Genomic DNA, 23437 nt, shown 5'->3' with positions numbered 1-23437 from the left:
GGCACACTTTTGTTCTTAAATAAGAGTAAGACTGAGGTAAAGCTCCAGTCAGATGAAACAAAGTACTTGCGTCACATGTCTATGTTCGGGTTTGAAAGGAGGTCGTAAAAAGGAGTTTAAACGAAGGTAGGCGCATTCTATAGGTGGGAACCAGAGTTATTATTCCCGAACGCAAGCGAATTTAACGCTCAGGTTAACCCATTTTTATTTCATCTCTCTATCTCGAGGTTACAGTACAGTGGTTTATCTGTGCGTTAAAGAGGCCTACGCTAAGCAAGCAATTGGAATACACGACAAGGTAGGAATGGTGTAAATCAGCGCGTCCATAAGTCAGTCGAGTGTCCGTAAACTGAATATTTATGACGCAGCCGCGGTGCGATGTACCTGGTCTACATTAAACGCGCCACGAAGACTTGCTTCAAAACGATTTTGCATATTTAAGTAAGTCTGGGCACCTACTTAATATACTGCAAGTTAGGAACAGAGATCACTTGTGGCATCTCGGTCACCTTTGGAAATTTCCGCATTAACTCAATGTTGCATATTGATGACGTTTCCTTTCCAGTGCCACAAACATGAATAGGAAACCAAAAGGGCCAACCTCTATCTGTAGGTACGCGACAGTCGCCTTGCACCTTCAATTTTACGAACCTTTTACAGGTACTAAAATAATATGCCTGTTTTTACAAAAAATCACACTGATTGTCATTTTACGAGCTGTCATTAGAACAAGTCGAATTTAAGCTCTGTAGGGCGATTCGATCTTTGTAATCTTGTTATGAACCGATTTTCAACCAGAAACATTTCATCAACCAGATTTCCAGGAATGTCACTGTACTCATAACAAGAAATAACTCCTTTCTAAATAGGCTTCCTTGTACGGATATGATGGTCGTTCTTGTCTACGTGACAGCGTGATAAAACGATGTCCGTCACTTTCTATCCCACTGTGTTAAAAAGTGACAGTTATTTTATAATGTGGATAAAGATGGATAAAGCCATCCATAATACGCCGGCTCTGTTCTCTGCTTCAGTGTAGTGAGAAATACGATGAGAAAATAATTTCAGTGTCTTAAAACCCTTCTTGTAATTATTTTACCTATTACATTTTTTCCAGTATTACGTGTACGTTTCAATATTACATTCCTACCTGAATAGTTTGGGATTGTAAGTAACAACAGGTACAAAATTTACCCCGTTAAAGTTTAAAGGATCGGTAATGTCAGCAGAGTGATAGATGTAAGTTCACTCGTTTTGCTCTAATAGCGGGAAAAAGCGGGAGCTGTTGAACGGTGTATGTAATGTATTTTGTTTTTCAATTGTTAAACATACAATGGACACGTGATGTCCTTGTTAAAGTTGTACATTGTTGCAACTTTGCAAGAGTAAACCTTTACGTACACTAAGTTTATCTTAATTGTTCAGGTCCTTAAACAAGCACAATTAATTTCGAGCCTTTGTTTTTTATTTATAAAGTGTTTTATGAGTCATGAAAAAGTAAGCGTACGTTATGTACACCTAACTTTAAGGGACAAATATCCTTTCAAGTTTAATATTAATTTATAATGAAGGTAACCACCCACTCACATTTAATTGTAGGTAGACTGACCTAATAAGTTGACAGTTGACTATTCGATATCGAGGGTGGATTGAAGAATCGACGGGCATCGTACTTGAAACGAGTTCATTCGTATGACGGGTTGAAATCCTAACGGTCGATTGTAAAGAATACTTTATTGTCAATATAATGTGAACTGTTGAACATCGTTTTAATGTTTCATTCTGTTAAATACATACAAACAAAAGTGCGGCGTCGTTTCACAAGTGGCTTACATCATTTTTGAGTTGTTAGAATTTCGATTTTATTCTATTTAATCAAATTTCAATTTGACGTAAATTGTCCGGGAGCCGATTTCTGCCAATTCAAGGATATCTTAGCAGTCGTGGTACTTACAAAAGGACATATTTATTTGCGAATTGCTATCACCGTGTGTATAATTAAATTTGTACCTAAGTTTTAAAAAGCTATCGACGTCTAAAAAATAATTTTCCTCCTCTGCGCGTGCATCCTAATTGCACAATGTAGATACTTTTCTTACATAGAACACATTCGTTGCCAACCTGCTAAATCTCCAAACAGTCCGTCAATGACTGGTAACGAACACGTTAACATAAATGGCGGCTACGTGTGCAATCCCGCGTGTAAAATATCATTCCTTCAAATTCATGCGTAATGAATGCCAGCGAAGCAATTACATGGGCCGATGAGTCGCTTCATTATCGTGCTTTAGTAAAAGTAGAGGATTGAGCAGTAAATCATACTGCAATTCGTTAAGCCAGTAAATAGTAATGGTGGTTATCCCGGTGAGATGAGAATATCTCCAGCGGGCAGGCAGAGCGCCGCCCGCCATTAAATCCTGCCCGCAGATAGCTAAGCTTCAGTAGTGTTACTTACTAACCTACTAGTAAACTGCGTATATAACTTTACAGTTTTGGGCCATGGCCACCACAATATGGCAACTTAAAAGGTGTTTGCATGAACTGTATTTTTTTTTCTATTCTGGCCCTAAGCGGGTAAGCTAACGGAGGCTTAAAAGTTTTAAGTTCACTCCTCTAAATATGTAGTGAGTTGACATTCTTATAGCTATGCATATCACTAGATTTGCTTAGCGATAAAAAATAAAAATAAAGTTTGCATTTGCAGAGTGCTTGTTCTTGTTATACATACCATGCTACGTACGAATTAAAGCTTTTTTCCTAGACGATTAACTCTTCGAACATTAACTACAACACTTCGAATAAAACTTTTGCCTGAAAGGGTTAAAGCGTGGGTGTTGTGCCTATTCTGCGTTTAGCTGCACTGCGGCGGTGGTGCTCCCCGTGGCCTTTAGCGGGGGCCTCAGCCCGCGGCCGGCCGGCGGCCCCCTCTCATGCAAATTATTCACCGACTACGCGTGTAAGCGCCGCCACTGACCATGCGGAAAACAGTTCTATCGCACCGTATAAAACGGCCGATGTGTTTTGAATTCCGAAGCTTTCGTCAGGCAAAAGTCAATAAAATTAGGGATCTAAGGAACGATTGTTCAGAGAAATTTACAGTTTATTTAGCTGTATTACATTTAATAATATTATTTTTTATTTTGCAGAGGAACTCGCGGTCATATGGTCCCTTTAGGGATATGTCGTGATAAGGTGAGATCAGATAAGCAATTGACATTTGATAATGCCCATGTCCGCCATTTGTAGGTCCGTCCGTCCGTCCGTCTGCCATAAGTACTATAAGTATTCTCTTTGGTATTATTCAATAAAGATTAAGTTTAATTATTTATGACAATTATATATATATAAACTATGTTTAATTATACAGGGTAATCAGGAGGGTATGGGTAGGGTAGATCGAAGGTAATTAATCCAGTTTGGAAACGGCAAGTTAAAATCTATTTAACTTTAAAACATTTTACGAGTATACCAATTCATTGTATTACTTACATTTTACTTGGCCTTTAGTGAGTCACTTAGTAAGTAACTTTTAGTAAGTTAGGGTAAATTGTATCAGAAATTCAAAAGTCAATGTAAGGTTATATTGCATGATAAAATAAGTAATATACCTAATTACCTGTAACTTTCATCTGGGGGCCGATTTTTGAATTTCGACCACTCGATTTCGTGTATTTCATGAAATAATATCTCCACTATACTAGGCGTTTAAATTCTACTAATTGAATTGAAATCGAGTGGTCAATACCTATAGATTCCAAATTTCGATCGCACGTATTTCAAAAATTAGCATTACGCAGTTTTCCACCGATTTTCGGGTGACGAAATCAAGCGATCGAAATTTAAAAATCGGCCCCCTGGAGTCATAATGGTTATAATTTTTGCCTTTACATTAGATGCGAGATCATATTCTACATGCACGGAAAGATTATTTATCCTCTAGAAGATATTTTTTGCTCCGAATCTCCACATTGACCTTGGTTCCCCGTCTAGAGTTTTTCTCCACATGTTTCTACTGCTTGAACTCGAGGAAATACCGTGTTTAAATGAAGTGTGAAGCAGTGTTACGAGTCAATGCGCAGCTTCAAAACTCTAATTTACTCGTATTGACGGAAATTTTACCTACACTTAATATTGTTTGACGTTCAATCATCTGAATGTAATATACAATAATAAAACTTCTATTTTATAAAGCTATACTTATACTTAACCTTAATAAAATCATAACCCCCTAACTGAAGTGAAAAACTGGGCCTACTTACACAGGTAGTCAAGTAACAGTGATATACCTTTCTTTGATACTGTTGCGGTCTTGGTATCACCTGGCACTTTTGCCGCTATAATAAGACAGTGCGTAAGCGTAGGTGAGGGTAAGCACTAGGTAGTGTAATAGGTACGCGACGCCCTAGGTACAATAATCGAGCAAGGTCGCCGTGCGAATGAATCCGCATTTTACCACCACACAATGCAAGCAATTCATAAAGAATATTTTTATGAAATTTTTAATACTGGCTCGTACATGGGCCCCGCTCTCATAAATCAAGTACTTCCGGGCGCCCTTTGAATTTCCGCACTCCGATGATATACCGCGCCTGTGACAATGCCAGCCTTCGCCATTTATACACCAATATTCCTTTTGACGTGAAACGACACTAATTAAACGGGGAAAGCGAATTATACTGATGTTTGTTTGTGAATTGGACCAGCGAATGTGCCCCTATATGCCAGATGTGGGATTTACTAGTACCTTAACGTTATGGCGCACAGGTTTTCCGATTAGATTTGTCGTATGTCGGTCCCATCGTTGAGCGATAATTGGGTTGAACGGCCTTGTATTTTCAATGGTTCATCGTGAAAAACAACACATAAGGTGCAGTGATTTTGGTGCGGTTTAGATCTATGTGCGTGTATTTTTTTCTATAGAGAGAAAGTAATTTAATCAGGTTTCGAATCGAAGAGAATCGAAGTTACAAAAGAAAGGATACTAGAGAAAAATTCTTATTCATAATTTTTAGAAGCCGTATTATGTAAAAAAAACCCTCAACGATTTTTCAAAAATTCTGTTGGATTAACCCACTGCATCTCAAAAGACGATACGAGTTGACATTTCAACATTATACCTATAAGATCTAATCGTCTCGTTTGGGGAAAAAATAACGAGTATTAATATTGTGATTCCATGAATACTTAAGTGGATTCAATAATTTTTATTAGTTATCTATACCTGTCGCGTAATATTATGATCATTTCAGTACAGAGTACTTATCTATCACGTAAAATGTTTGTAGACATTCTCTTGGAAGTTTATTAGCATTAATTTAGTTAGAAATGTAATATTTTATTAATAAAAAATACCGGTAAACCATATTTCTAATTATATTTTGAATAAAACCCAAGCAAAAGAGATATGAAAGAACTGACAAACGGTCCATCATTCGACGCGAGTAGTTTATGAGAGTCAGGTATATTCGCAGTTCAATAGAAATTCTGAGTAATGTAAACAAACCAATTTACATTTTTACATTACCTACAATATTTACATTTTAATCTCGTACTATAAAAAGAAAATCATGATACCTATTACCAACAGTCTATCTACTTAAATATTTTATTTATTTTATAATTTTAGTAGTTACAGTATGTGTTATACTTAATTATAATATATAAAGTATTAAAATTTCAGTTAAACCTTAGTAAAATTGTTAGGTTATATGTCAAATGCCAACAAAATCTGTCATATTTGTTTTCATTATTTGACATTTCTATTGAACTCCACTTTACTTATACTTGTAAGCTGCTCTTGAAATTAAGCGAAGTTTTTCATAAAATACCCTACGCTTTATTACAGGCAAAAAAATTCTGCCCTTTCTTTTGCATTTATTATGGAAAGCAATGTGAAGCAACTCTATTAATAGGTTTTAAAATGAAAGGACTTCATCATTAAGTCCATAGATATAGTGGCTCTAACAATTAATCCTGTCTTAGTGCCCTATAACGGGCATCTAAATGAACGGTCCGCTCGGCGGTACACTGGAATCGTTTTTTTTATTATTAATGGCGTCAGTCTTCAGGATAAAATTAGATCGTTAATACTTTATTGTCTTCAGCTCAAGCTCGTTTGGAGTGGATTACAAGTTCATCGCAGTTAATTAGGTAAAGACATTTAATATTAACTTTTCATTTTAAAATTTACAACTGATTTTGAAAACAAGACAAACCTGCCATAGCGGCCGAGAGTCTTTAGAATTAATATATTCAACAAAACCATATGTAAATATACCAGCACGCTAAAAATGTTAAGCTATTTACTTTCATAAAAGATAAATCCTACGGCAATGATATATTCAAAATATAAATATCTGTAAATAAAAGGTCTCTGTTAGCGATAATATACATAGGTCCTTCCAACTTGAATGTCTAAAAGTACACTTCGGTTTTTAAAGTGACGACTAACTACGTAATATAATAATGATGACATCAATAATGTTACAATGTATACGAACACATATTAGGTATAACGATAGAAATATACACAGGGGGCTAAAAGTGTTTTGATCGTGTAGTTATAACTTATGAGAATCATAGGTCGTATATTCCTTTTATCCTTCCTTAACAAGTGAGAGTAAAAACAGTTTTAAAAATTTGAAAATTACGTTCTAATAAATCTCTCAAACAGATTTTTGTGATAACATACAACTAATGCAAGCTAGGATGCTGGAATAGTTTTCCCTCGAGCTAACCGAACCGCGTCCGCGCCCTGCCTAGCTTGCGAGAGATTCGCTCAGTATTCCCTCGGTTTTCCACTTTCCAGCCGATGGCGAGTGCAGTTATATATTTCTGCTAGGTCGCGGGCGAACGTGCCGGCTCGGACCGATATTTCGTGCTCCCTGGACGACAATAATTTGTTAGTCCATCGTGCCACGGTCCGTGTATTGCCGGCGATATATCTCCTTCAGCCCTCTGCTCTAATCGCGAACAATATGAACGATCATCGTAACTGCACCATCGGAAGATGAAATACAAATTTGCGCCGTCATTGTCGTATAAATTGGGATAACTTCGGCCGGACGGGTTTCAAACGAGCCAACTTCTGCGGTATTCCTTGTGCTTTTGAGTACTAGTTATAAACTATTGTTGCAAAAATTGCTTAACCTATATTTATCGTAGAATTAATCTCATGGATATTTTTCGCGTAAATTATTTAGGTATGATTGTCAGATGACGTCGTTAAGGCGCTTATTAATAACAGTCATTTCGTCCTGTTTTTTATTATTAAATATATCTCATGTCTTCCAATTTAATTAATACCCAATTATATTCCTGGCGTGGGATTATATTGTACCAAATAATGAAGTCAGAAATTCACTTATCTCGTAAGCAAGGAAGCTTTCCGTAGGCGTAACTAACGTATTTCTACGCTTCAGTAATTTCACTTCCTGTAATTCTTTATTACGGTGCCGTAGTCGGCATGATGAAAACAGAATAGACATCGTGGAATGTCACTTTTGTCCTTGGGGTTCCATGGGAGCAAGGCTAACACGGGCGAACAGTCTCGAGTCTAGTTACGTTTTCCTGTAATTACAAGCGTAGTGGAGAACTTTATTGCGTTACTAAGAATGTAGCTAAATAGGTGCTGCTGCTAAAAATATTTGTATTTATGTCAAATAAAATATCGAATATTAATTAACGTCACTTTGAAGAGTAACTAACATTTTCGTTATAAGTAGTTCGTTTTTTTAGCATTAGAAAAATGGTAAACAATCTTAATGTGTATTTTTATTGAAAAACACTTTTGAAAAATAAATCACAGCAAATAGGTATGTGACAATTACAAATCATATACGATTATTTACATACTTTTGTTTTCATAAGTAATACGAGTAGGTACCTAATTACTGATTTAAAAAAATGATTTTCAATTAAATGACATGTCAAGATCGCGTAGTATTTTTCTAATTCTAAAATAACTAACTACAAGTAGGAACATACAATTACTTACAGAAATTAAAGCTGATTGACATGAAATAAACTTTAAATAGGTATCAAGAAAATTAAGACCTGTATCTAAATCCCTTTCATATACAAAAGTCTATATATGTATATTATAAAAATCAATAACACTGATACACTGCGAAATAAATCTTGGCTGGTGTCTCTGAAGCCACGTTCTACCAATATTTGAGTATGCCCATGTTCGTAAAGCTATTTGTTTATGACAACCGCTATATCCAGCCCGACTCGAATTTCATATTAAACTTACTATGTATACGTCTATTATATTATGACTAAAATATTTTACTTACTGTTTACTCGCCTGTGTTGGTTTCGGCTGCTTTATTATTAGTTTAAGTTAAATGTGAACGAACGAACGAAGAGTGGTTATAGTTTCTCTGGGTTATATTATAATTAGTTTAACTAAGATGTTTGTACTTGATTACCTTTGTTTGAGATTTCTGTAGTCAAAGTATAAAACTTATAATGACAGCCGTGTATTGTCTGTCTTTCTCACTGTATGTATACTCCCTCAAAATAATCGTTATATTTTAATGAAAATTGTCCTACTTTTACAGTTAAATCAATACGTAGCTTTGTAACAGCCGACGACGCCGACGTTGTAATATTTGTTTTAGATTAACAAACGCTAATACAAAAAAAAACACAAACACGGTAACAAAAGTGTAAACTGACATCTGATGACTGAAAGTAAGTAGATAGTTTAAGTAGACAGCTACTTAAACTATCGTTATTATGTCTTTTTCGCTGTATACCCCCTCAAAATAAACGGCATGTATTAATGAAAAACGCGCTACTTTTACAATTAAGTAAATCAATGACTTTGTAATAATGTTGTTTGTTTTAGATTAAGAAACGGTAAATACAAAAACAGGCCAAGTGCGAGTCGGACTCGCGTTCCAAGGGTTCCGTACCTACATTACTCAATTTTTAACAATGTATTTTTTATACGTGAAACGCGAGTGAATTGCCTTTTAAAAAAACCCGTAGGGGTCGGATCAAAAAAGTAATTAGTCCGACTCACGCTTGACTGCATATTTCTAATAGGTTTTCCTGTCATCTATAAGTAAAGACCTATTTTATTTATTTTTTTCAAAATTTTAGACTCAGTATTCGGAGATAAAGGGGGGGAATGGTAATTTTTTGCCTATTTTCTTGAATTACTTCTAAACTGTTTATTCTAAAATTATAAAAAAAATATATTTGAGATTCTTATAATGAGCTCTTTCATTTGATATGTAACACGATATAGTTTAAAAAACTTTATTTTCTAATTTTCTCATTTACCCCCCAAAAGTGGCCACTGTGTTTAAAATTTTTGTTTACGTTACATGTCCGTCTTTGGGTCACAATCTTACATATGCGTACCAAATTTCAACTTAATTGGTCTATTAGTTTCGGAGAAAATAGGCTGTGACAGACGGACAGACAGACGCACGAGTGATCCTATAAGGGTTCCGTTTTTTTCCTTTTGAGGTACGGAACCCTAAAAAACCAAAAATACGGTAACGAAAGTCTAAACTGACGTCTGATGACTGAAAGTAAGTACCTGTCGACTTAAACTATCGTTATTATGTCTTTTACGGTGTATACCCCCTCAAAATAAACGACATGTATTAATGATAATTTTTAAGAAAAAAAAACCGACTTCTATGGGGCCCGGTGAAAGATTATGGTAGATGGTGCACTATGTAGAAAATGAGGTAAAACCAGTACCTACTTTCTAGTAGCATTTCGTTTCCGTAAGGGTCGTAGTTATCTAGCCTAACCTAACCCACTTCTCTGATAGCAGTTCGGTTCTGTGAGGATCGCAGTTCGAACCTAATCAAACCCACTTTTCTAGTAGCATTTCGTTTCTGTAAGACTCGCAGTTCTAACCAAACCTAACCCACTTTTGTTCGGTTCTGTGAGGATCGCAGTTCAAACCTAACCTAACCCACTTAACGGCGCATGCGGTGCGGTGTACGGGAGTTTGAGCGGGAGGGGTTTGGCATCATCATACCCACATTTTATGGTAGGTAATCATAGTGGTTTATTTAGTTTAGGTATCATAGTGGTTTTCCGGGTCAAGGTCCGGGTCTCTGAGTCAGAGTCCGGGTCCGAGTCCCGGTCCAAGTCCGGGTCCGGGTCCGGGTCCGGGTCCGAGTCCGGGTCCGAGTCCGGGTCCGTGTCCGGGTCCGAGTCCGGGTCCGAGTCCGGGTCCGAGTCCGAGTCCGAGTCCGGGTCCGAACCGGATCCAGGTATGAGTCCGGGTCCCAGTCCAAGTCAAAATCGAAATTCGAAATCACCAAACATGTACTATGCGTCGTTGAAGAGTTCTGTTCTGATCATCATCAGCAGTTCCACTTCATCAAATGCGACAGTTTTTAATGTAAATGCTTGATTTTATGAGGAAAATACAAAAAATTATATACGTATGCCTTTAAGATTTGAGGAGTTCCCTCGATTCCTTATGGATCCCATCATCAGAACTCGAGCTTGACAGAAATGTGGCTTAAAAACTAAACTTGCTTAACAAACATAACGAAGAGGACAAATCGCCAAACGTGAACTATGCGTCGTTGAAGAGTTCCGTTCTGATCATCATCAGCAGTTCCACTTCATCAAATGCGACAGTTTTTAATGAAAATGCTTGATTTTCTGATGTAAATACAAAAATCTCTATACGCATGCCTTTAAGATTTGAGGAGTTCCCTTGATTCCTCATGGATCCCATCATCAGAACTCGAGCTTGACAAAAATGTGGCTTAAAAACTTAACTTGCTTAACAAACATAACGACGAGGACAAATCGCCAACCGTGAACTATGCGTCGTTGAAGAGTTCTGTTCTGATCATCATCAGCAGTTCCACTTCATCAAATGCAACAGTTTTTAATGAAAATGCTTGATTTTCTGATGTAAATACAAAAATCTCTATACGCATGCCTTTAAGATTTGAGGAGTTCCCTTGATTCCTCATGGATCCCATCATCAGAACTCGAGCTTGACAAAAATGTGGCTTAAAAATTGAACTTGCTTAACAAACATAACGAAGAGGACAAATCGCCAACCGTGAACTATGCGTCGTTGAAGAGTTCCGTTCTGATCATCATCAGCAGTTCCACTTCATCAAATGTCACTTTTTTGGATGTATATGCTTGATTCGTTGATAAAAAACCAAAAATCACTATGTGTATGCCTTTAAGATTTGAGGAGTTCCCTCGATTCCTCATGGATCCCATCATCAGAACTGGATTTTGACAAAAACGGGACCAATCTGTATGCATATACATTCAATCAAAAAAAGAATTTTCAAAATCGGTCCAGTAATGACGGAGTTATGGAGTAACAAACATAAAAAAAAATAAAAATTAAAAAAAACATACAACCGAATTGATAACCTCCTTCTTTGAGATTTGGAAGTCGGTTAATAAAAAACATACAACCGAATTGATAACCTCCTCCTTTGGGATTTGGAAGTCGGTTAAAAATCGCGCTACTTTTACAATTAAAGTAAATGAATAACTTTGTAACAATGTTATGTTTGTTTTAGGTTAACAAATGGTAAATACAATAAACCACGAAACGAAACGAAATGGTAACGAAAGTCTAAACTTACGTCAAAAATCAGTCTCAGTGTAAGTACCTGACTGAAAGTAAGTACCTGTCTACTTGAACTATCGTTATTTATTTCATACCACTTCAAAGGCAAACAAGCGTTATTTATTATGATTACTAGAACTTGGCAAACTTCAGGTCGATCGCAAACCTACCAAGTATTATTTTAGATATGAAATCTCCGTAGGAAAACATCGTGAGGAAACCTGCATACATCTGCGAAGAAATTCAAAAGGTGTATGTGAAGTCCCCAATCCGCATTGGGCTAGCGTGGGGACTATAGCCCAAGCCCTCTCGCGCTCGAGAGGAGGCCTGTGCTCAGCAGTGGGACATATATAGGTCGAGATGATGATGATGATGAAATCTCCAGATATAAATAGTTACGCCCACAAGTTTGTTATTTTCAATTATTGGTTAAATGCCAACACCAACTAGTACTACCTTTCTTTCTTGTATAAAGTAATTTCCACGTTTTTGGAACTAAGGAGGGTAAAAAAGAGGATGAAAGTGTGTATGGGTTCAAGATTTATTTTGACCTAGGACCTAGAAACTTTGTAAAAAGTTATTTTTGAAATGGAAGAATATTAATCACAGTATTTTTGAAAATTCATCCCCCAAAGTCGTGAAAAAGGGCTTGAAAGTTCGTATTGAGATGAAACATTTTTTTGAGTGCGCGACTTGAAACTTTGTACAAAGGCATATATAGGCACAATAAAAGTGATTTATTTATATTGAGAAGATCTTTAGTACAGAAAATAACTATATCAAAATAACAAATTTAAACTCATAATACCGTGAAGTAGTATTTGTATAGACCCTGACTCTCAAATTCGGTTTCCCTGTGTCTCAAAAGCAAAATTTTATGGCCCACAGCTTACTCGATCATTACATAAAAACAACAAAGACAAGATGTCTCCTCGTACATAATCAAATCGCCATAACAAGATGACCCCAGTACGTTATGGTTTCGAAAACAAAAACAGCAAAATTTTATTAATAGTGAGAGAGTCCATTATCCTGCATTAAGCACTCGGTGGGGCGGCGGGCATAATGGCGCGTGGCGGCATAGGCCCTGCTCTTAATAAAAATGTCTCCACTACCCGATACACATTATCCTCCTCGTTAATAACATTGTGAATACCGTAACCAGGACATATTGTAATACCGTCAATGAAAATTATATGAGGAAGCCTGTTGTAGTTGCTTTTGGATGGATTATTGGATTCTGTAGCATTAAATTTCATAGGTAAGATATGATACCTTTCAATTATTTCAAGTAGCTATAGTAAAATTCAAGGTGCGTTGTACAATAAGGAAGCGGGGTTAATTAACACAAGGGAACATAAGTAATAGTTGACACAGCTTTCATATTTCGCCAACTATAGACTAGAGTCTGTGCGGAAATAGAAGAGTCGTGGAATGTATTGGGCCCCATACATTTCACGACTCTTCTCTTTCCGCACAGACTATATAGAAGACTGACTACCAAGAAAAAATGTTTCATTTTCCATTCTAACCAACTTCATACTCGTAATACATGGCTGAGGTCTCAGATCAGCAATTGAAGTTTTACAGCGGTTAGCGGCAGCGGACCAAATTATGTCTAAAAGTTTCACGTAATTTTTTCAAGATCAATAATGGCATTCTGGCAGTGCATTTCATCGTATATTTATATAGATTATACATTTAAGTGAAGTTAATGTTTTGTGAATTAATAATAAAATTAAATGAACTACGAGAGTACGTGGAATTTTTTTCTCTTTCTGCCTATTCCATATTAAGTGTGAGTTTTTATCTATTTTCAGACACGTTTCGGCAAAAACCTGAAAAGAAAACTCTGTTCATAACTCACATGCTGGGCTCGCATACCTATCACAACAACGTTTCACTGCATTAAAATAACATGGTACAGCTAGCACTTCATTCATAACAAAGATGCACCGTGAAAAAGTGTGGAAAGGTTAATTACACAAGAGTATAATATATAACCTTTTTGTTTTACATAAAGTTAAGTATAGATGGTCAATCAAATCTTGTCAGAAGAAAAAGGCGCGAAAATTCTATGAGACGATATTCCTTCGCGCCTACTTTTTTCAAATTTGCCGCCTTTTTCTACTGACAAGATTTGATTGACCAACTATACTCTTACATATTACTTTCTGTAATCATCAATGACCTTGATTTTGACTAGTTGGCCCTCTTGTAATTTAAGCATACCTATTTAAATTTCTATATAAGGTATCGGTGAAAAATCTTAGTTGAATAATATGTATAATAAATACATTCCACCTAACAATAGTTACTTTACAATGGTCATATAGTATAGTCGACATCAAAGATATGTTTACATTTTTGGCCTTATTACAAAGGCATAAGGTATTTTAGACGTCGACTGTACCTTTATTTTTCATTGACCCGTTTTGATACTATAAATAATAAATATTTTTCAAATCTACAATTAAACATAACTGGTTTCACGTGATAAAAGGACGTAATTTCAAATATCAGTCGTTACGTGACGTGTAGCGTAGCAGCTTTAGTCACGCATAACACACATTAACTGTATTTAGAGACCTTTGTCGGTCTCTACACATTATGCTGTCATCGCTCATCGCCGGTTACACTGATGCCGGTTGGTTTAGTTGATTGTTGGATGATTGATTCTTAAATTATTTTCGTAACGGCTTACAACTTAAAATGAGGTGTTTAGTAAATCAGAGATAATACTGATGTATAGTTCGTTTTTTTTAGCATTAGAAAGAACTCCACAGAAGCAAGCGTGCAGTTTTTATCAGGCTCTTTAATTGTTAATAATTATTGAATTATCTAATGTAGCATGGTCAATACATATAATTTACTTCCAATTATTACCGCTAAAAGTGCCGAATTTGGAACCACAAGCTTACTTCTGCGAAGTTCTTTCTAATGCTAAAAAAAACGGACTGTAGTCAAAAGCAATAAAAACGAGTACTTTTTATAGGGTAACATTGGGTAAAAACGGGACCTTAGTAACTTCAGTGACAACACTAAGAGATCTGTTACTATTAACCATTTTCATAAACTGTAAATAATTAACTTGTATTATTTAAAACTTCAATATGTAAAAAGTAAGGGTTCGTTCAGCAATCGAAGATAGTGCGGACTTCATGGAAACAAATGCAAACTTGGCTGAAGCCGCCCGCAGCTTTGTGGTGACATGGGCTGCGGTCCGTTCTACCTGCTATTTGCATTTGGGGAAATGAATACAATAAAGCTAAAAATATTATGTAATTATTTTGAAACATATACCTAAATTATTCCATCAGGTTTATTTAAATATTTGGGGTAAATGCGAAGGCGGGATAATTCTGAAACTGTCAAATATTTACTAAACTAGAAACAGTTCATACTTTAGCAACACTTACGCCGCTGCAACGCTTACATGGCATCTTGCGTACTGTTGCTACAGTAGAAAGTAGATATTTACCAGTTTCGAAATTATCCCGCCTTCGCATTTACCCCAATGTACCCTATATAATATTAGCTTTACATTTGGAACATTGCACAATCTCTTCCATAGGTACCTACATTCATTCATAATTATATAGAATTATCTCTGAAGTTTTGATCAGACTCATGTACATTAAATTTTACTCCAATATGAAGGTAATGATAAAAACTTTAATCAAAAAATCAATCTAAGTCTTGTCATACCAAAACCGGAACGGAGGAGTAAATTTCATTTTATCGGCAGGGCATAAAATACCTCAGAACCAACAACGGTGCCATAGTAATTTGCTGCTGCTCTCACAGCTTTACTCCGGATACACTCTATAAAAACATGGTAAACATCTACATCCTCACTCGTTAGTTTGTTTTTTACCGTAAAAAGTGTATTCGTTTAACACAAGATCGATTGAACACGGAAACGCACAAATAAACCAAAGCAGCGATTTATCAATTAAGTGACCTTACCTTCGAAGTCAATTCGCAGGCGAACATAGTTCAGTAGCTATTAGTCACTTCCCGTTCTGAGGTAGAATTTATGCAAATAAGATAAAGATAAGACCACCATTTAGAGATTATCCCCCAAATCTTGAGTGAAATTTTAGATAGTGTTTAAGGCAATTAATAAAAGCGGAACGGTACCGTTAGTGAACGGAATAAGTCTTATATATAGATACTTATTTAGGTTGACTAATTTTAATTAATTAGTAAAGTTTTATTAAACAAGTAGATTAAACTTTCACTTTACTAAAAAAATTACGTCTTATAATTCAAAGACTCCTATTATACAGCATACAATTATAATCTACATAAGAAATGTAATAAGTTTAGGAATAAGACAGCACTGCCATACTTGTTAATGATATTCTAATTAAAATAATAATCTCCACATCAACCATCACCGCCGTCCTGTATCGCATTAATAAAATTTATCTTATACAAAATTAATGAGTTCAGAACAGTCAAAAAGGAACATTTACACATTCAATCACATATACTCCAGTAGATGTGAGGTTTCGGTTTATGACTTGTATGTACCCATAGACTAGGAATCCTCTAGACCGAGTTTAGAGCAATTATTTCATGCAACCGATGATACCAAAAATGCGGGGGTGCGCGGGACGAGGTGAGCGAAGTCCCGTGCCGTGATTGGTCCGTTCAAAGACATGGACGTCTAGTCCCACAAAGACACTTTCGACTCGAACATGGAGTAACATTACCGTATGCGTGGAAGAGGGGGTAGCGCGACTATGCTCAGTATGGAGGATGTTTTGTCTGTGTATGTACCTACCCTGCTCATGCAGCTATACACGTAATAAATTGAACGCCCAACCTATTTCACCGTGAATTAATAATGCTGTAGTGCCTAGCACAGTATAAATAAACCAATATGGAGCTTACTTTTACTTTACTTCTAGCTTGCACGCCTATCTATTGACATTTATCAATAACTTCTGTAAACACAACTCAAATGTACCCACCTTATGCAAACAAGAAATACTTACTTATTCGTAATTTTGTAAGCATTCCTGTTACAAAAATTTTATTAGATCAGTTTGATGTAATAGAATAATATATATTCTTAAGTATTAAGACTAGAGATGCACCGGATATTCGGTTAGTATCTGGTGTCCGGCCTATCCGGCCATGATTTTAATATCCGGCCGGATACCGGATAGTGGCCTACTATACGGCCGGATACCGGAGAGTAACTTTGCTTGATTTCGGAGTAAACTAATTGGATTTAAGAAACAGTCTTGATCATAATCGTACTTGTTTATTATTTTAAAACAATTTAAACATTCCACTGACTTGCACGCGCACTCATTTCGAACCTAGAAATGTGTCCGCGCGAACGTTCACTAGGAAACAGGTCAAACCTGCAGAATGCGCACCTGAGTAACCGAAATATAGGTATAGTTAGTTCCACTGGCCGAATATTTGGCGGCCGGATACCGGATATTCGGCCGACAGTCAGGCCGAATATCTGGTATCCGGTATGCGGCCAAACAACTATCCGTTGCATCTCTAATTAAGACAAGTAAATTAATATAAGAAAGAAAAATACATACTCGTACCTACTTGTGTATAAATCTGACTGATTGCCACGAATTACATGCTTTTACGACTACGAGTTATGCTTTCTTACCTGAACTATGTAACCCACTCCAGTCGTCTAGATATATGCAATACAATTATTTAATTGCTACTCGATCTTGTGCAAATTGGTGTTGTTATCTCAATTGGAGCTGCCTTTATAAATATAACAATAACCGTGCATTCCGTAAGTTTGTCTATCTAATTTGCAGTCTCCTCTCATCTAGTCGAAGGTTAGCTGGAAGAGATCCTTCAAGATTATGTTCGCCTTTGTACCTTTATTTCTGTAAATATTATGTAAACCTGTGTTGTGTGCAATAAAGTGATTACTACTACTACTACTACTACCGTGTATTTATTTTTAGACCGACGCCATTTAGTAGTAGTGGTAAAACACTTTATTGTACAAAAATCAAAACAAAACTTAATTGTTGTATTTTTAGATTTTATATATACCTAATAATCCTAATATGCTTTGATTTAACTTAAGTTACCTACTTTTCATTGTATTGCCATTCAGCCTATTCAGCATACAGCCTATTCAGCATACCATCTACATGTACTAAAGCATTAATTTAATTAAATTGTGTACCTTATACGAGTATAGGTACTAATATTATTAATGTAGTAATAGACATGTTTGTGTTGTTGTGCCTCGAACAACAACCTGGTTTAATAAAGCTTAATTCTCAGAAGCATTTGCTTAACAAGTATACATCAACATAATAAATTCTTGGGGACACGATAAAATAGATCGACATATACTCGTAAAATTAATAGATTAGCGTCTTCCTATTTCGTATATCAATGTATATCAAGTATATCAACATATTAGTACAAGTACATATTAGTACAACATATTAGTATCAAGTTTATGTACATCTATGACAGAATTTATACGGACTAGATACTACCACTAGTATTATTGTCACTACAGTCACTTATGTAATGCTAACCAGTGACAGTGTGGTAATTGGAATGAAGGAATTACGGTATGTAAATAGAGAAGTTAGTTTATTATTTTGCATCAGTATTGGAGTAATGACAATATATTGACTCGCACTAAGTATTAACAGTGTAATTATGTACCTAATGATTGAAATGATGATATGAAAATGGTGGAAAATAAGTAAGTTTTTAAGTAATAAATGTACCTACAACATAATTTATTAATGTCAGAGTCTGTTAAAAATAATTGGAAGATTTTTCACAAAGCATTACTGAATAGAGGTTTTTAGGCATAACCGGTTTAACGCCCACCTTATATTCAACACAAAAAAGATATTTTGTTTAATGTAAAATCCTAAAACCTTTATTATGGAACGCACTTTAAACGGTTTTATTATTATTAGATTAAACGAACTTACCTTAAGTGAAGTTCTATCATAATAACATGATTCTCTCTCCCTGTTAATTAACTATTGTATAACCTTTATTGTATCCAACATTTATCACAATTTTCAAAGCTTTAAAAAAAGTAGCTCAAACACTCTCACAGTTATGCAGTCTGTGGTATCCGGTACGCAAGTCATTTCGTTTAAAGTAGATTGTTGTTTGTAGGAGCAACCCTGTAATTTGGGAACAGTATATTAACATATATACACGGGAAGGGATGGGACTCTCTTAACAGGGAGAGAGAATCATGTTATTATGATAGAACTTCACTTAAGGTAAGTTCGTTTAATCTAATAATAACATTTATCTCTCTCCCTGTTAATTAACTATTGTAGATGTTTAAAGATCGGGTTGCGAGTACATAATCAAATTATACAATGCATATAAATTACTTTAAAAGTTATTTATTAAAAAAGTAACTTAAGATAATCATGTAATTATAATCAACATAACAGTATAACAATCAGTCTGATACCAAGTTACATATAGTATTGCTAAACTCAGTAGGTTCTAAGGTAATAGGTCTGTTATAATGTTTAGCAAAGCAAATAGAGTTTTGTGACCAACCAGCTGTTTTTTGGATAACATCTATAGATATACCAGATCTGCTTGCAGCAGATGTGCTGGCGTGTCTAGTGCTATGAGCTGTGAAGATGGTAACGTCTATGCCCGCCTCCCTAAGGACATTTTTTATCCAGCGACTTATAGTCTGTGTAGAGACAGCATGATGAGGTTTTTTATGTGTAATGAAAAGATTGTTAGTATTTCTAACATGCTGTGTTCTTTTAATATAAGACTGTAAAGTAGTGACGGGACAAATTTCAATTTTATTGTTGAATTTTTTTAAATATAGTAATGGTTGTTTACTATTTTTGCCTGAAGTTTTTATTAAATCAGGTATAAAAATTTGGACGCTGTCATGATTAAATTGGATATTATTAATCTTAACCAAAGATAATGTTTGGACCCTGTGGCCTGTCGTCAAGGCGAGTAACGTCACTACTTTATGGGTAAGCTGTTCTAGGCTTATAGCTTCATTAGGGTACAACCCTTTTATGTAATTGAGAACAACACCGGGATCCCACGTTATGTTATATTTTGGCGTTGGAGGTTTTAATCGGAATACTCCTTTGACAAACCGTTTAATCCTATCATCAGATCCTATTCTAGGGCCAATAAGAAGAGATAGAGCTGACCTACTACTATTAATTGTGCCGTAAGATGCCCCACTATCAAAACGCTCAGTTAAAAATTGGAGTACAAATGGTACAGAAGCTTGATAAACATCAATCTTATGGTGTTCACAAAAAAGCCACCATTGTTTAAAAGAAGTATCATACTGTTTAAGAGTATTGTTTGAGAGAGAATTAAGCATTATCTGAATTGCTGATTTTGGCGTTCCACGTCTACGGTACGCCTCGCTGATAGCAGCCCGGCAGCCAGGGTAAGTTGATGATGTAGGGGATGGACATCTCTGAAAGGAGACGACAGTAAATTTTTGTTAGGCTTGAATATTAGAGGATCTGTAATTAACAATGAGTTTAAAAGAGGGAACCATGACTGTGAAGGCCAATATGGGAACACAAGTATACCTTCAGCTTTTTCTCTTTTAATTTTGTGTAAGCACTTTAACAATAAGGAAAATGGAGGAAAAGCGTAAAAGAAAATATCGCTCCAGCTGACAGTGAATGCGTCTACAGTAAGTGCTTCTGGATCAGGTTTCCAGGAAATGAATTTCGAGCATTTGTTATTAATCCTCGAGGCAAATAAGTCTATTTCTGGGTGTCCAAATGTTTTAGTGATCTTTTGGAAATATTTTTGAGCAATTTCCCATTCAATATTAATTTTTCTAGATTCCTCATCGGCCTTAAAGTTATCTTTGGTGTTTATATAGGAAGCAAATATCCAAATATTTCTATCTTTACACCATTCCCATATTTCTCTTGTAATTTGGTTAAGATGAGGAAATTGAATACCACCCATTTTGTTTATATAAGCTACTGCAGTTGTGTTATCAACTCTTAACAAAATTTCACAGTCATGCAAGTTTTTAGCAAAACATTGTAACCCTAAAAAAGCTGCCTTAATCTCTAAATAGTTAATGTGATTTTCTTGTTCAGATTTTGACCATGATCCAGATGTTCTATTTGATGCACAAACTGCTCCCCAGCCAGTTTTGGATGAATCTGTATGAATTTCCATACAAAAATCGTGATGTTTAATCAGGTTGAATTTGTGTAAATTCATACTCCACCAATGTAGTTCAGAATAAACAATATTACTAAGAATCATTTTAGCTTCATAGTTATCATTGAAATTTAATAATGCAAGGTATTTTTCTCTTTCTAGTAGTTTGGTAAAAACCCAACCATATGGGACAGCTGGGCAAATTGAGTTAAGTTTCCCTAGTAATTGAGAAAATTCCCTTATTGTACAGTTTCTTTTAAATTTAAATTGCTGAATCATTTCTAAAATAGTCAGTTGTTTTTTCTGTGGGACTGATAAGGACAGATTAGTTGAATCCAGAATAAATCCGAGATATTTGCATGTTTGGCTTGGTGTCATAACACTTTTTTCAAAATTAATTACAAAACCTAAATCCTGAAATAATTTACATGCTATATTGATGTCATTTAGACATCCATTATATGATTGATTGAAATATATACTGTCATCCAGATAACATGTTAGGACTATATTTTGTTTTCTGAGATAGGTACAGACCGGTTTGATTAATTTAGTGAAAACATAGGGAGCAGAGCATAACCCATATGGTAATGCATTAAACTGAAAAAGTTGTCCGTCAAAGCTGAACCTTAGAAACTTTCTGTGTGACTCCGCAATTGGTAGAGAAAGATATGCCTCGGACAAATCTATGGAACCCATAAAGCAGTCTTGTGAAATCAGTTTACAAGCAGTTCTAATATCTTCTAATTTAAAATGATGTGTAACAACATATTCATTCAACTTTTTTAGATTTAATATAAATCTAAAAGAGCCATTGGGTTTTGGTACTAAAAATATTGGAGATGTAAACTGGCTAGGATCTGGAGAACATCTAGAAACTGCACCAAGTTTTAGTAATTTCCTTATTTCACGATACATATTTTCCTTTTCTTTCCCATGCCACACTTTTTGCATCGCCTCATAAGGTGGAGGGGTAGTATGAAATGGAATGTCGTACCCTTCCAGCCATTTTAAAATTACAGGATCATCAGTGATTTCTAACCAGTTATCCATAAAATGTCTAAGTCTACCTGCATGTACCTCGGGTTCTATCGGTGATATCTGGATCGCTGCTTGTGAGAGCTGTGTCTGTCTTTCCGGTGAGGCTGGTTGTAATGCTTCCGGGGTTGATGGTACTGTTGCCCACCACGGGCTCGATGAGTCTGCTGATTGTACTGTGGTGGGCCCTTCCAGTTTAACTGCTTAAACTGCTTGTTATTTGCAGGCTGTTTATATTGCTTTTTCTCTTTATCTGAAGTATTCTTTATGGTATTACAAGTTTTTTGTATTGTTTGTGCAGCCTTGATTTTTTCTGCACAATCTGCACCAAATAAAAACTTATCAGTTTTTTGATGACGAACAGCATCTTGGATAGTTTTGTTGGCCCCAGCCAAGCAAAAGAATTTTCTAGAACTTGAATCCTGGTGGTGCATTTCTGCAGCTAACTTGGCCGCATCATTAATCTCCTCAATCAGCATTTTGGAGTTAATATTGCCTAATAAAATATTTGTTAGGCATTTGCCTAAACAGGACATTAATGTACCTGTTAGGTTTTGTCTGAAGACAATCCTTTTATCTCTTTTATTAGAAGGTTCTGAAAGCGTAGCCTGAATTTCTGGGTTTACCACAGGGGCTATTGCAGCAGGAAAATTAGCTGGCGGCGGGTACTTCTTCACAATTGCATCTCTAGCTTCTTTACCCAAGCCATCATTCATAATCTTCATCCAACGAGAAGCCAGTTCAGATCTAATAGGATTGCCAACTTCTGTCTGCTCCTGACCTTCGGTCCCCAGTGCAAGAAGAAACTCCTCTGGGAGTTCATCATCAGCCGGCTCTGTAATAATTATATTATTATGAAATAGTTGTATATTAGAATAAGTTTGTCTATCCGCAAAGTGATAGCGCACTATGAATGTTATATATTAGCACTGTCTATCCACATTGTGATAGCGCCTGCCAAAAATAAAGTTAATTAGAATCAAGGGCATGTCTATCCGCTCTGTGATAGCGCTTAGCCACAAGTTGCTACATCATGCAGCAGTTAAGATATTATTTCTCTATACGTTAGATGTTACTAAACTGAGAAAGATTAAAAATAGCCTTAGATTTATGTAGTTATGTATACCATCAACGCACCTGCATTAAGATCAAGGTCATTATCGTGTGGTATCGCATGAAGTGGTGAAGGTGACGCAGATGATGGTGAAGAGTGTGACTGCGGCGGCTGTTGTACAGGCTTCGATTGCGGTTTTTGTGGTGTAGGGTCTTGATTAGATTCAACAGAACGTCTTCTCGAAGTATCTCGAAGCTTTTCTTGTAGTTTTCTAATCTTTCTCCTGATGTAATCTTCATCTTTTTCCTTATCTCTCTTCCTTTTCCCCATTATTTACACTTTTCACAGCACTCGCGAAAAAAACCAAGCACTTAACTATGCACTTGTTACTAAGAAAAGTAGCGATCGCTTCAAATACGATTTACGAGGTCAGTTTTCAAATGAGAGAAAAAACGGACTTTCAGACCCAACCGGAAAATGCCAGAATAGAAAAAAGAATTACTAATTCAAACAAATCTAACAGTCAGTAACAACCAGAAGAAACATACTCTTCCCTTTCTTTTGTATGCTAG

At 35.8% G+C, this 23437-nt stretch overlaps 1 protein-coding gene across 1 annotated transcript; it reads right to left on the bottom strand.

Moving 5' to 3' along the window:
- Positions 1 to 19000: 19000 nt before the first annotated feature.
- LOC134667304 (uncharacterized) lies at positions 19001 to 21982 on the bottom strand. The gene is made up of 2 exons (XM_063524648.1): positions 21854 to 21982; positions 19001 to 20060 (listed from the first exon to the last, which is right to left on the bottom strand). The coding sequence occupies exon 2, from the start codon at positions 19959 to 19961 to the stop codon at positions 19050 to 19052; it is 912 nt and encodes a 303-aa protein (XP_063380718.1). The 5' UTR covers positions 19962 to 20060; positions 21854 to 21982; the 3' UTR covers positions 19001 to 19049.
- Between the last annotated feature and the right edge of the window lie 1455 nt (positions 21983 to 23437).

Source organism: Cydia fagiglandana, chromosome 9 (assembly GCF_963556715.1).
Source record: "Cydia fagiglandana chromosome 9, ilCydFagi1.1, whole genome shotgun sequence".
In the NCBI taxonomy this organism is placed as follows: domain Eukaryota; kingdom Metazoa; phylum Arthropoda; class Insecta; order Lepidoptera; family Tortricidae; genus Cydia; species Cydia fagiglandana.
Note: the sequence above shows the minus strand (reverse complement) of the source record. Positions and strands in the feature narration are given on the sequence as shown.